This window comes from Sapajus apella, unplaced genomic scaffold (genome assembly GCF_009761245.1).
Source record: "Sapajus apella isolate SASKATOON/1434 unplaced genomic scaffold, GSC_monkey_1.0 scaffold20, whole genome shotgun sequence".
Lineage (NCBI taxonomy): Eukaryota > Metazoa > Chordata > Mammalia > Primates > Cebidae > Sapajus > Sapajus apella.
This window is the reverse complement of record NW_022436960.1, coordinates 1091084-1105820: the sequence shown is the minus strand read 5'-3', so window position 1 is coordinate 1105820 and position 14737 is coordinate 1091084. Positions and strand designations below refer to the sequence as shown.

At 43.4% G+C, this 14737-nt stretch overlaps 1 protein-coding gene and 1 pseudogene across 1 annotated transcript in view; one reads left to right on the top strand and one right to left on the bottom strand.

Moving 5' to 3' along the window:
* The window catches only part of TECPR2 (tectonin beta-propeller repeat containing 2), a 98317-nt gene that overhangs the window by 3909 nt on the left and 79671 nt on the right, over positions 1 to 14737 (top strand). The window contains exon 2 of the mRNA XM_032287328.1: positions 6811 to 7101. Coding sequence (XP_032143219.1) covers positions 6883 to 7101 — 219 coding nt within the window. The 5' untranslated portion in view covers positions 6811 to 6882. The remainder of the gene's footprint in view (positions 1 to 6810; positions 7102 to 14737) is intronic.
* LOC116558119 lies at positions 3796 to 3877 on the bottom strand (annotated as a pseudogene).

Below are 14737 nucleotides of genomic sequence, written 5' to 3'. Positions count from 1 at the left end.
GCCATTGCACTCCAGCCTGGGTAACAAGAGCGAAACTCCGTCTCAAAAAAAAAAAAAAAATTTTATTGATTGATTGATTTAGGATGGGATCTTGCTGTGTCGCCCAGGCTGGAGTACAGTGGCTCCATCATGGCTCACTGCAGCCTCGATCTCCCAGGCTCAATGGATCCTCCAGATTCAGTCGATCCTCTGGGCTCAATCAATTCTCATGCCTCCAAGTAGCTGGGACTACAGGCACGCACCACCACACCTGGCTAATTTTTTGTATTTTTTGTAGAGACAGGGTTTCGTCATGTTTCCCAAGCTGGTGTCAAACCCCTGGGGCTCAAGTGATCTGCCCATCTCAGCCTCTCAAAGTGCTGAGATTACAGGTGTGAACCACTGTGCCTGGCTGAGAAATAACTTTTTTTTTTTTGAAACAGAGTTTCGCTCTTGTTGCCCAGGCTGGAGCGCAATTACTCGATCTCGGTTCACTGCAACCTTGGCCTCCTGGGTTGAAGCAATTCTCCTGCCTCAGCCTCCTGAATAGCTGGGACTACAAGTGCCTGCCACCACATCCAGCTAATTTTTATATTTTAGTAGAGGCAGTGTTTCACCATGTTGGTCATGCTGGTCTCGAACTCCTGACCTCAGATGTTCCACTTACCTCGGCCTCCCAAATTGCTGGGATGTGAGCCACTGCATCTGGCCAGGAATAAGATTTTTAAAGGAGGAAATACATTAGCCAACACTTATTGGTGAAGAGCTTAGTACTTCCCCTTACTTCCTAGGAGAGCTCATCAGATAAAGCAGATACAAAAGTGGCTTCCAGAGACAGGGAGTAGGTGTGAAGGCCAGGATGTGAGAGGCCAGGCCTGTTGTAACTAGGAGCAGTTCAGTGGCTGGAGGACAAGTGAAAGATCCTGCAGTGGCAGAGTCCAGATCACCAAGGTTCTTGTAAGCCAGCGACACCTGGGCTTTAGCAGGAGGAGGATGGGGCCAATGCTGAGTGTTAAGCAAGGGAGTGGTGACATCAGCTTTGCACATCAGGAGAATCCTTCTGTTTGCCACGTGGATGAGGGGGAGTAAGAGGCAGGCAGATGAGCTGGGCACCAGGGTGAGCTACAGGTGAGAGGTAGTGGTGGCCCAAGCTAGGGGTGAGACATTGGGGTGTGTGGGAGATGTACTGAATGGAGAATTGGGGACATGGAGAGGAGGAGGGATTGGGGATGATGCCTCTTTTCTGGCTTGGACAGCATGGCCCAAGCAGCGGGTAGAAGATACAAGATATACAGATAAGTGTTTTAGACATTGTTCATTTACTCTGTGTTTATAGCTAAGAGGTAAGTTTTACTAATCCTCTTTCAGATGGTAAATGGAGATCTAGAGAGGTTAAGTCATTTTTCCAGGGTGCCACAGGTAGTTTTAGGAGCCTTGGGATTTGGACTCAGATCTTTTTCCCTTTAGTATCATTAGCCATTCTGTGCAGTTCTTCCTTGGTGGAAAGAGGGTCAGTTCTGTGGCTGTGGGTCTGAGACCCGGGGGTGGGTTGGGTGGAACATGGACTTAGGTGAAAATTGGCTGACGAGGAGGAGCAGAAAGTCTTAGCAGAATTGATTGTTGAGTCTAAATTGTTTTTCCCAAACCTAGCACAGGACAGTGAGACGGCAGCTCTGCGCCTCTTCCTTAGCCCATCCCTGGACGCTCCTTCTGTCAGGAGGACAGTTTTGCTGGGAGATGGCCTCAGCCTGCTCTTCCTATCTGAATGGTGGGTGAAGGACAGGCTAGCCTGGTGCCAGAGGCCCCCAGATAGGGAAATAGCGTGGATTCTCTTGTGGCTACTGGGGCCTTCCTGTGTGCCTGGCCCCCAGACGTGGCTTTCCTGACTCATCTGTAGGCTATGGCTTACTGGCCTCTAGATGTCCTTTGGAAAAACATGTGTGAGGCTTACATTGATATGAACATTCTGCAAGGCAGTTTGGCAGTGCATTAAAAAAAAAAATCAACGTACAGTGTGTCCTCTGGAGTTTTTCTGTATAGTCGCTAAAAATCACATTCTAGGGGACTGTTTAATGACATGGAAAGTACTGATGGTTTATTAAGTGAAAAAGTCTTTGTGTGCATATGTGTTTATTTATGTATATCTGTGGCTATCTATGTATATGGTATATCTCAGTGTGATGAGATTGTGACTTTTCTTTACTTCTTTGTCCTTTTATTTTGAGACAGGGTCTCATTCTGTCACCCAGGCTAGAGTACAGTGATATAGTCAGCTCACTACAGCCTTGATCTCCTGGGCACAAACAATTCCCTGTGCACCACCACACCTGGCTAATTTTTGTATTTTTTGTAGAATCAGGATTTTGCTGTGTTTCCCAGGCTGGTCTCAAATTTCTGGCCTCAAGTGATCCACCGCCTTGGCCTCCCAAAGTGCTGGGATTGCAGGTGTGACCCACTGCACCCAGCCCTCTTTGTACTTTCCTATATTAACAAAGTTTTGAGGTCAGGTGTGGTGGTTCACACCTGTAATCCCAGCAAGGCTGGACGTGGTGGCTCACCCGTGTGATCCCAGCTCTTTGGGAAGCTGAGATGAGCCACCGCACCTGGCCTGTACACACTCTTTAAGGAAACAAAGCCTTTACTATTTCTGTGCCTTGGAAGGAAGTTTCTGCATCCATGAAACAGAGGTTACATGCATGTCTAATGTTTGGGGATTGCAGGAAAAAAAAACAAACAGAAGTAACTATGATGCCGACTTTATGGTTTGGTTTTGTTTTCTTTTCCCCCTTTTTGGTGAGGATTTAATGGGTTTGTGTGCTAAGAACAGTTTGTATTAAGTACAGATGATTTTCAACTTACAGAGCTTCAACTAGCTGGGCGCAGTGCCTCACACCTGTAATTCCAGCACTCTGGGAGGCCAAGGCACGCGGATCATGAGATCAGGAGATCAAGACCATCCTGGCCAAAATGGTGAAACCCCATCTCTACTAAAAATACAAAAATTAGCCAGGTGTGGCAGTGCATGCCTGTAATCCCAACTACTCAGGCGGCTGAGGTAGGAGAATCGCTTGAACCAGGGAGGCAGAGGTTGCAGTGAGCCAAGATAGCACCCTTGCACTCCAGCCTGGGTGACAGAGCGAGAGTTTGTCTTTAAAAAAAAAAAGTTTCAACTTACTGTTTTTTGACTTTAAGGTTGAGCGAAAACGATACCATTTAGTAGAAACCGTGTTTGAAGTAACCATACAACCATTCTGTTTTTCACTTTCAACATGGTATTAGATCAATTACATGAGATATTCACCACCTTATGATAACATAGGCTTTGGTTAGATGATTTTGCCCAGCTGTAGGCTAATGTAAGCATTCTAAGCACATTTAAGTTAGGCTAGGCTAAGCTATGACATTCGGCAGGTTAGGTGTATTAAGTGCATTTTGACTTATATTTTCAGCTTATGATGGTTTTACTGGGATGCAACCCCATTGTAAGTTGAGGAGCATCTGTAAAAACATTAGCTATTCCCATTATTGTTAACTGCAGAAGAGGGTGGATTGGGTTCTTAAGTATCACAGAGGAATGCAGTTATTAATAGTATTGTTATGGACTTACCTGTAAGAAAGTTCTCTACATGGATATATTCTGCCCGCCTACTTCACTGTATTGGCTATTGTACTATCAGATGAAATAGGAATCTAAAAATGCTTGGAAAAGTGGATATTCTATACAGATTTAGGGAATTATTCCAGCGTTGAATTGGGGTCATATGGAAGAAAAGATATTTTGCTACTCTTCCATTCTATTAGTAGAGTTTTATATTGAATATTTTTTGTTTTGCTCCGCACATTCAGAGAAACTTCTCTAGTAATGAACTATAGAAATGATCCCAGAAAGCACAGTCTTTGTTCTTCCATTTCTTCCTTGAAAATTTCCTTTTTTTAAATTTATTCATTTAAGAGCCAGTGCCTTACTTACTCTACCAGTCAGGCTAGAGTGCAGTGACACAATCATATAGCTCACTGCAACCTCAAATTCCTAGGCTCAAGTGATCTTCCTGGCTGAGCACAGTGGCTCATACAGTACCTGTAATCCCAGCAATTTGGGAAGCCGAGGAGGAAGGATCACTTGAGCCCAAGAGTTGGAGACTAGCCTAGGTAACATAGTGAAACCCTCTCTATTTTATAAAATGAAATACTTATTTTAAAAACGTGATCCTCCCACCTCAGCCTCATGAATAGCTAGGACTACAGGCATGCAGCACCATGCCTGACTAATTTTAAAAAATATTTTTTGTAAAGGCAGGAGTCTTGCTGTGTTGCTCAGGCTCGTCTCAAGCAGTTCTCCCACCTTGGCCTCCCAAAGCACTAGAATTACAGACACAAGCCAGTGTTTCCAGGCCACATTTTCCTATTTCATGATTCATTCATTTATTCAACAAATACTTGCAGAATGCTTCTGATGTGCCTAGGCCTTTTCTCAGTGCAGGGGGAAGAGGGGTGAGTGAGGCAGATATGGGCTCTGCTATTATGGGCCTTACAGACCAGTGTGTGTGTGGCAGAGTGGCAGGCGGGCAGATACCCAGTCGGAGAAAAGAAAGGGGATGTGTGGATAGGCTGGGCATGGTGGCTCATGCCTATAATCCATGCACTTTGGGGGGCTGAGACAGGGGGATTCCTGGAGCCCAGGAGCTTAAGGCTGTAGTGAGCCATGATTGAGACCAGCCTGGGCAACATAGCGAGACCCCATCTCTACAAAAAATTTAAAAATTAGCCAGTCATGGTGGTATATGCCTGTATGCCAGCTATGTGGGAGGTGGAGGCAGGAGGTTCACTTGAGCCCAGGAGTGAAACCTCAAGGTTTCAGTGAGCCGTGATCTTGCCACTTCTCTCCAGCCTGGGTCACAGAATGACACTCTGCCTCCAAAAAAAATGAAGAAAGGGGCTGTGTAGAGAAAGTACAATGAGGAGGTGACAGAGAGAGAGCTCAGCAAAGGGAGGAGCAGTCAAGTACGGCCTCATGAAAAAGGGCACAGTTGGATAGAGACCTGCATAGTAGGAAGGAAGAAGAGCTCAGTAGAGAAAGAACATTCCAGGTGGAGGGAATAGCCAATGCAAGGGCCGCTGGGTGAGAACAAGCTGGGTGAATTTGATCAGAAGAGGGACTGGAAGTTGGTCAGTCCACTGTGTAGAAATAGAAAACCCACAGTTCATAGAGACCATACATCCATGATGGAAGAAGTTTCTATGAGAGGAGCTTAGAAGTCTCCATGGAACCTGAAGAGCTACAGCATCCTTCTAGGTGTAATCAGGTACAGAGCATCTACCTGCACTGTTACAACCTGCCTGTTAGAGCTGTGACCGTGGTGTTGACAAGAGCCTAGGACTTGGAGGGAAAAGACCTAGAGTCAAGTCTCGGCTGTTTGGTCTTGAGTGAGTCTCATGACCCTGTGGCCCTCAGTGGCTTCTTCTAAAAGTTGGGGATGATGCTGCCTTACCTGCCTTACCTTCATTTTACCTGCCTTGATGACCCTACCTGCCTTATAAGGTAGGGTCAGGATTAAATGAGTAAATGAGCACTTTGTGAAAGATGGCGTGCATGGAAGGGTTGTATATCTTTGGTAAGTGAAGCTTTGAAGCCAAAGTGCAAAGGGGTGGGTCTCCATGTGGAACAAAGTGAGCTGCTGTGTGGCTGGACTCTGAGCGCTGAGGAGGCTGTCCAGCCAGGCCAGGGGGCTTGTTTTGCACCATCTCATTAACACAGCAACTGAGATTGGTTCACTGTTCTCCTACTAATGAGCGTCTTTCCTGTTTCTCTTTTCCATAGCCTGTCCAACCTGGTGGGCTTCATAGTTCAGGATGTGTTCAGTGAAGCCATGTCTACACTCGCTCTAATCCACACTGATCTCTCTCTCTTCTCATGGAGACCCACAAATTGTCACCTCATTACAGCTAGTGCTCAACTTACGACCACGATTGGTTCTGACAGACCAGTTGTAACACGATTTGGTCGGAAGTTGAGTAGGCTATATGTACAGTACTGTGAAATGATGTTATAAAAATCTTTAGGTCATATTTTATCATAATTTTCTTTCATTATTGTTATATATCATAATTTTATTTGTTCATTTTATGCCATTTGTATCATCTCTACACAATTTTGTTTCTTATTTTTACATTCATCAGGTTTAAGTAAAACACTGCATTACCAGTACAACTGGTTTAATATTTGCAAAACATACAAAATTACAAAAACAGGTGCATACAAAAATACAAAATACAGGTGTAAGAAATACCATAAAATATCCAAGACACAAAACACAAATTGCTGTACCGAGTCTGGGATAACAGTTGAAATGGTGCACGCAGAGATGGTAGTGCTGCCGGAAGCTGGTCCGCACTGTCGTACGCCCAGCTGGGCAACGTTTGCGCTGCCAGACGCGGAGCAGTCGTGGCTAGCGATTGTGTTCGTAAAGTTGAATGGTCGTAAGTTGCATAGGTTGTAAATCGATCAATACCTGTTCTTGTGTTTTTGTGTCTTCTTACTGATTCATCTGCCTCCCTGTCTAGATCAGAAGCTACTTGGGAGTAAGAACTGTTTTTTGTATTCTTTCCTCTCCTCCATGGCATTCAATACAACATAAATCATAGAGGTCGGAACATACTGAAGTGCATTTTGAGGTAAAGTGCTCAAAAGCAATCTTCATGACACCTGTTTACTTTAGCGCTGGCTATAATGTTTACCTGCCTAAAAGTTCCCTGTTTAGGGAACTTCTGTTTATTAAACATACTTCTTTTTATGACTAGGCATTGAAAAGATTGTAATGCTTTGTTCTGTAGCCCCTAGGTTTCCCTAGATGACAAATAAACATTCCTTTTCCTGCCTGAAGATCATCTGTGGGAACCTTGGCCATGGCATCAACATCTGAGCCTGTTATATTCAGAGAGTTCTGCCCGTTGTACTATCTTCTCAATGCCATTCCAACAAAGATCCAGAAGGGTTTCCGTTCCATCGTGGTCTACCTCACGGCCCTCGACACCAACGGTGACTACATCGCGGTGGGCAGCAGCATCGGCATGCTCTATCTGTACTGCCGGAACCTCAACCAGATGAGGAAGTACAACTTTGAGGTGAGCCTTGCTTTGCTTTACACTGAGTGGCCATGAGCCACAGCTGATGGTTAACATGCTTGTGTTCTAGGATGAGAGAATTTACTTCTGATTTGCCAGAATATGACCTTAATACCTCACCCAAACAATACTTCAAAACCATCTTTAACTGAAGTGGAATTGAACTAAAAACATTGGTGTTTTTAACCTTTTTCTACCTCCAAAAATCTAATATCACTTTCTTTATGTATGTATTTATTTATTTGAGACAGTCTTGCTCTGTTGTCTAGGCTAGAGTGCAGTGGGACAATCACAGCTCATTTTAGTCTCAGACTCCTGGGCTCAAGTGATCCTTCCGCTTCAGCCTCCCAAGTAGCTAGGATCATAGGCATGTGCTGCCGCACCCAGCAATTTTTGTTTTGTTTTGTTTGTAGAGACATGCTCTTGCCATGTTGCCCAGGCTGGTCTTGAATTCCTGGGCTCAAGCAGTCCTCCTGCCTTGGCCTCCCAAAGTGCTGGAATTATAGGCATAAGCCACCACACCTGGCCTAATATCACTTTAAAAGAGAACATCACCTGGGGTCAAGAGTTTGAGACCAGCCTGACTAGTATGGTGAAACACTGTCTCTACTAAAAATATACAAATTGACCAGGTGTGGTGGTATGCACCTGTAGTCCCAGCTACTTGGGAGGCTGAGACAGAAGAATTGGTTGAACCTGGGAGGCGGAGGTTGCAGTGAGCCAAGATTGTACCACTGCACTGCTGCCTGGGCGACAGAACAAGACTGTCTCAAAAAAAAAAAAAGAGAGAACATTTTAGTGTTTAACACTTACTAGAACACTCTGAAAGTAGATATTGGCCGGGCGTAGTGGCTCATGCCTGTAATCCCAGCATTTTGGGAGCCCAAGGCAGGTGGATCACGAGGTCAGGAGTTCAACATCAGCCTGGCCGATATGGTGAAACCTCGTCTCTACTAAAAGTACAAAAAATTAGCTGGGCATGGTGGTGTGCGCCTGTAGTCCCAGGCAGAACAAATCGCTTGAACCCAGGAGGCGGAGTTTGCAGTGAGCCGAGATCACACCACTGCACTCCAGCCTGGGTGACAGAGTGAGACTATGTTTCAAAAATAAACAAAAGCAGATTTTGTTTCCCCGAAGTGTTTACAGTAGCAAGTATATACCTGTTTTTCAAAGTACCTTAACTGGTTTGAATAATCTCTGGTTCTTCTCTTGAAGTTATTATGAAGAAAGGATTTATATGAATATTGGCTAATTGCCAGAATATACGCCTCTTAGATAAGATCTCTTCTGTAGCATTGGGATCCTGACAAGTCTGTTTCTGCAGTGCTGTGGACTCAGGCATTTCTGTGTATAGATATTGGTGGAGATGGTATTTGACTGTGTTGTGTCTGGCACCAACTATTGGTAAACCGTAATGCAGTTTACACATTTAGTCAATATCTGTAGTTTATTGAGTACATCACTTTTGTAAAAGATTCAAAGTTGACTGAGTTGTGGCTTTCACCACATGGGACTCTATACTGTCTGTCGTTAGGGGGCTTTTACGGACCAAGATACAGCTTTTGTATCTAAGAGAAGTGCTTACAAATACTTGTGTTTTAATCAATATTCAATATATTAACGTTTTAATTTAAAACTTCACTAACTTAAGCCTCTGTGCTCATTTTAAAATAATAAAAATGGTTGGTACACATACAGCCCTTCCTGTGTGTCAGACATTATTCTTTAAAAAAATTAAAAAAAATTTTTTTAAATTATTAACTCATTTTATCCTCACAAAAACTCTCTGAGGCAGATGTTAACCTTATCTTTCTCATTTACTAAGGAGGCAGCTGGTGAAGTGAGGGTAGGTGACTTGCCTGAGACTGGCAGGTAGTAAATGGCAGCACCACTGTGTGAACTTGAGCAGACTGTCTCTAGGGTCTGTATTAGTTTTTTTTTTTTGAGACAGAGTTTCACTCTTTTTGCCCAGGCTGGAGTGCAATAGCGCAATCTCGGCTCACTGCAACCTCTTGACTCTCAGGTTCAAGCAATTCTCCTGCCTCAGCCACCGGAGCAGCTGGGATTACAGGCTCCAGTTACCACATCCAGCTAATTGTGTGTGCATGTGTGTGTGTGTGTGTGTGTTTTCTTTTTTTCTTTTTTTTTTTTTTTGAGACAGAGTCTCACTCTGTTGCCTAGGCTGGAGTATAGTGGTGCTATCTTGGCTCACTGCAACTTCTGTCTCCTGGATTTAGGCAATTCTCCTGCTTCAGCCTCCCAAGTAGCTGCAACTACAGGTACATGCCACCATGTTTGGCTAATTTTTATATTTTTAGTAGAGATGGGGTTTCACTATGTTGGCCAGGCTGGTCTTGAACTCCTGACCTCAGGTGATCCACCTGCCTTGGCCTCCCAAAGTGCTGGGATAACAGGCATGAACCACTGAGCCCAGTCTAATTTTTGTATTTTTAGTAGAGATGGTGTTTCACCATGTTAGCCAGGCTGGTCTCGAACTCCTGACGTCAGGTGATCTACCTGCCTCAGCCTCCCAAAGTGCTGCAATTACAGGCGTGAGTCACCATTGCACATGTATTAATATTTTTTGTATAAAAATTAGAACTACTGCTGTTCCTTTTCTTTGAGCTCATAGATTTGACTGATCTAATTCCCCAACATTTAAAACCATTACATAATCTTTCGAACTGTACTTATGAGTTTAATATGTCTGAAATCTCTCACATACTTCAGACACTTATAAGGAAGACTTGTGAATCCAGCAGTGAACCCCAACAGAATAAATCCAAGAAATCCATGCACAGAGGCATCGTAGTCAAACTGCTAAAGATAAAAATCTTAAACGTAGCCAGAGAAAAATGACATATTACCAGTAGAGGAACAATGATTTGAATGACTGTAGATTTCTCATCAGAAACTGTATTAGCCCGTTCTCACGCTGCTATGAAGAAATACCCAAGACTGTGTAATTTATAAAGGAAAGAAGTTTAATTGACTCACAGTTCCACATGGCTGAGGAGGCGTCAGGAAACTTACAGTCATGGTGGAAGGTACCTCTTCACAGGACTGCAGGAGAGAGAATGAGTGCCCAGCAAAGGGGGAAGCCCCTTATAAAACCACCCCCATGATTCAATTATCTCCACATGATCCCTCCCACAACAGATGGGGATTATGGGAACTGCAAATCAGGATGAGATTTGGGTGAGGACACAGCTGAACCATGTCAGAAACCATAGAGGCGGGACAAAAGTAGCATTTTTTTTTTTTTTTTTTTTTTTTGAGATGGAATTTCGCTCTTGTTGCTCAGGCCAGAGTGCAATGGTACGATCTCAGCTAACTGTAACCTCCACCTCCCGGTTCAAACGATTCTCCTGCTTCAGCCTCCTGAGTAGCTGGGATTACAGGCACCCACCACCATGCTCGGCTAATTTTTGTATTCTTAGTAGAGATGAGGTCTCACTATGTTTTCCAGGCTGGTCTCGAACTCCTGACCTCAGATGATCCATCTGCCTCAACATCCCAAAGTGCTGGGATTACAAGTGTGAGGCACCATGCCTGGCCAACAGTAGCACATTTTTAAAGTGCTGAGAGGCCAGGCGCTGTGGCTCACACCTGTAATTCCAGCACTTTGGGCGGCGTAGGCAGGTGAATCACCTGAGGTCAGGGGTTTGAGACCACCCTGACCAACATGGCGAGACCCCCATTCCTACTAAAAATACAAAAGTTAGCTGGATGTGGTGGCCCATGCCTGTAATCTCAGCTACTCAGAGCATTGAGGCATGAGAATCACTTGAACCCAGGAGACAGAGGCTGCAGTGAGCTGAGGTCATGCCACTGCACTCCAGCCTGGGCGACAGAGTGAGTCTCATCTGAAAAATAAAATAAAATCAAAGAAAGTGCTGAGAGAATTGTCAACCCAGAATTACTTACTCAGTGAAAATACCTAACAAGAAAGAAGACGAAATCAAAGTATTCTCAGATGAAGGAAAACTAAGAGGGTTCATGGCCAGCTGACCTGCTCTGAAGTCATTGCTAAATGAAGTTCTTTAGACAGAAGGGAACTTTGTACATCAGGAATGAAGAATAGTAAATACCTGGGTAATAAATGCAATAGATGATTTTTCCCCTATTCTTTAAAATACATTTGACAGTTAAAAACAAAAATGATAACTGATCACGTTTTAACATATGTAGATGCAGTAGTATCTAAGACAAGTATAACATAAGTAAGGGAGAGTAAGGTTCCCTATGCCTTTGTACATTTTTCTTGAGGTACAATGTTGATGCTAAGTAGATTTTGAAAAATTGCATATATATATATATATATATTGTATTCCCTAGAGCAACCACTATACAATGAGATAGATGTATCAAAATGACATTTCAAAAAAATGTTGAAACAATAGGAGAGTAGAAAAGGGGAAACAAGAAGGAAAAATGGAAAGAACAGACAGAAAACAAAATGATAGACCTAAATCCAAATATAAAATAGTTACGTTAAATGCAAATGTTTCAAATATGTTAATTAAAAGACAGAAGTTGTCAGGATGGGTATAAAATGATGAACCAACTGTATGTTATCCGTAAGAAATTAAGTTCAAATATAATGATATAGGTAGGCCGAAAGTAAAAAGATGGAAGAAGATTCACCATGTAAACACTAATCAATAGAAAGTTGGAGTGGTGGCCGGGTGCGGTGGCTCACGCCTGTAATCCCAACACTGGGAGGCCAAGGCAGGTGGGTCACCTGACTTAGGTGTTCAAGACCAGCCTGGCCAACATAGCGAAACACCGTCTCTATTAAAAATACAAAAGTAGCCAGGCATGGTAGCAGGAACCTGTAATCTTAGCTACTCAGGAGGCTGAAGCAGGAGAATTGCTTGAACTCGAGAGGCAGAGGTTGCAGTGAGCCAAAATCACTCCATGCACTCCAGCCTGGGCAACAAGAGTGAAACTCTATCTCAAAAAAAAAAAAAAAAAAAGAAAGAAAATTGGAGTAGCTACATTAATATCAAAGTTTTCTTCTGCGCAAAGAAATAACCAAAGGTAAAGAAAGACATGACATAATGATAACAGGTTAGTTCACGAAGAAGACACAGCCATCCTACATGTATATATCTCTTAGAAGCAGAGCTTCACACAATACAAGAAACGAAAACTGACAATTCTGCAATTATATGTGGAGACTTCAGTATTCCTCTCTCAGTAATAGTAGACAGAAAATCAACAGGATATAGAAGAACTAAACAACACCATCAACAAATTTGGTCTAATTTACATTCATGGAACACTCTGCCCAACAACATCTGACTGTACATTCTTTATAAGTGCATGTGGAATATTCATCAGTATAGATCATATCCCAAGTTAGAAAGTATACCTCAGCAAATTTAGACTGGAATAGGCTTTCCAGGTCCTCGTGATTTACTTTGTTTTGTTTTTTTGCTTTTTTATTGAAATATAGTTTACATAAAGTATACAAATCTTAACTGTACAGTGTGATGAATTTATATGTGTGTATCTGTGTAGTCACACAGTTCAAGATACAGAACATTTCTAGCACCCCAGAAGATTCTCTTGTGCTACTTCCCAATCATTACCCCTCCCCAAGGTAACTATTCTGACTTCCAACACTACAGTGTAGTTTTGCTAGCTCGTTGGATTTCAATTCACCGTTAAGTAATCTCTGGCAGTAAGGTTTACATGCTTTAGTGGAATTTGGACTCCTTACTTGGGCTGCAATTACAAGCCAGATTTCTTTTATAAAGCACATGTGTCTCATTGATCACCGTTGTATTGTCTAATTCCAGCTATTCAGGAGGCGAGATGGAGTCTCATTCTGTCACCCAGGCTGGAGTGCAGTGACGTGATCTCGGCTCACTACAAGCCCCGCCTCCTGGGTGCAAGTGATTCTTTTGCTTCAGCCTCCTGAATAGCTGGAATTACTGGTGCCCGCCACCACACCTGGCTAATTTTTTTATTTTTAGTAGAAACAGGGTTTCACCTTGTTGGCCAGGCTGGATTCGAACTCCTCACCTCAAGTGGTCCACCTGCCTCGGCCTCCCAAAGTGCTGGGATTACAAACATGAGCCACCGTGCCTGGCCCTATATTGTCTTTTTTAAAAAACGATATAACTATTTAAATATTTTCAGTCGCCAAAGTAAAAAAAAAAAAAAAAATACTAAAGTTAAAGAAGTTTATTGCTTCCCAGAACGAAACTACAAATTATATCTGATGGCTATTTTTGCAGTTTAACCAATGATTAGTTTTCTGTTTATCGTATTATCTTTGTTTTCCTGTCACGGAATACCTGCAGCTGGTAGTTGTGTTTTTTCTTCTTTTTTTTAAGGGGTTTATTTGGCCCACAGTTCTGTAGCTGGAAAGTCCAAGATTAGGCAGCTGCATATGGAGGGGACTTCATGCTGCTTCCACTCATGGTGGGAATGGGAAGGGGACCGGGTGTGGGTCAGGAGATCACATGACAAGAGAGGAAACAACACTGAGATCAGACTTGTTTTTCCTTTCTTTCCTTTTTTTTTGAGTTGGAGTTTCACTCTTGTTGCCCTGGCTGGAGTGCAATGGTGCAATCTTGGCTCACTACAACCTCTGCCTCCTGGGTTCCAGCGATTCTCCTGCCTCAGCCTCCCAAGTCGCTGGGATTACAGGCGTGCACCATCATATCTGGCAAATTTTTGTATTTTTAGTAGAGACAGGGTTTCACCATGCTGGCCAGGCTGGTCTCAAACTCCTGACCTCAGGTGATCCACCTGCCTCAGCCTCCCGAAGTGCAGGATTACAGGCGTGAGCCACTGCATCCAGCTCTTTTTTTTTTTTTTTTTTAATATGGAGTGCTTCACAAATTTGTGTGCCATCCTTGCTCAAGGAAGCCAGACTCTTTTTAACAACCTGCTGTCTTGGAAACTAATCCAGTCCTTGGAGAGTGAACAATCATTCACCCACAAGGGAGGACATTAATCTATTCATGAGGGATCTACTGCCATGGTCCAAACACCTCCCACTAGGACCCACCTCCCAGCACTGCCACTTTGGGGATCAAACTTCAACATAAATTTTGGCAAGTACAAACCACATCCAAACCACAGCAGGTATGATGAGTCCCATGTGCTTTGAAGGAATGTGACATGGTAGAGCAGCATCCATAGGGTCTACCAGAGTTTGGGATAAGCCGGTACAAATTACTGTATCCAACAACATAGAAGGGAACTCTGGGAGAATCCCATGTAAAGATTTTAGCTGCTCCAGGCACAGTGGTGCACACTTGTAATCCCAGATAACGTGAGCTCAGGAGTTTGAGACTAGCCTTGACCAATACAGCAAGACCCCAGTCTCTACAAAAGAATACAAAAATTATCCAGGTGTGATGGCGTGTGCCTGTAGTCCCAGCTACTCAGGAGGCTGAGGTGGGAGGATCACTTGAGTCCAGGAGGTCAAGACTGTAGTGAGTCAAGATTGAGCGGCTACACTCTAACCTCGGCAACAAAGTGAGACCCTACCTCAAAAAAATATAAAAAAGACCGAGGCAGGTGGATCACGAGATCAGGAATTTGAGACCAGTCTAGGCAACATAGTGAAACCATGTCTCTGCTAAAAATAAAAAAAAATAGCCAGGCATAGTGG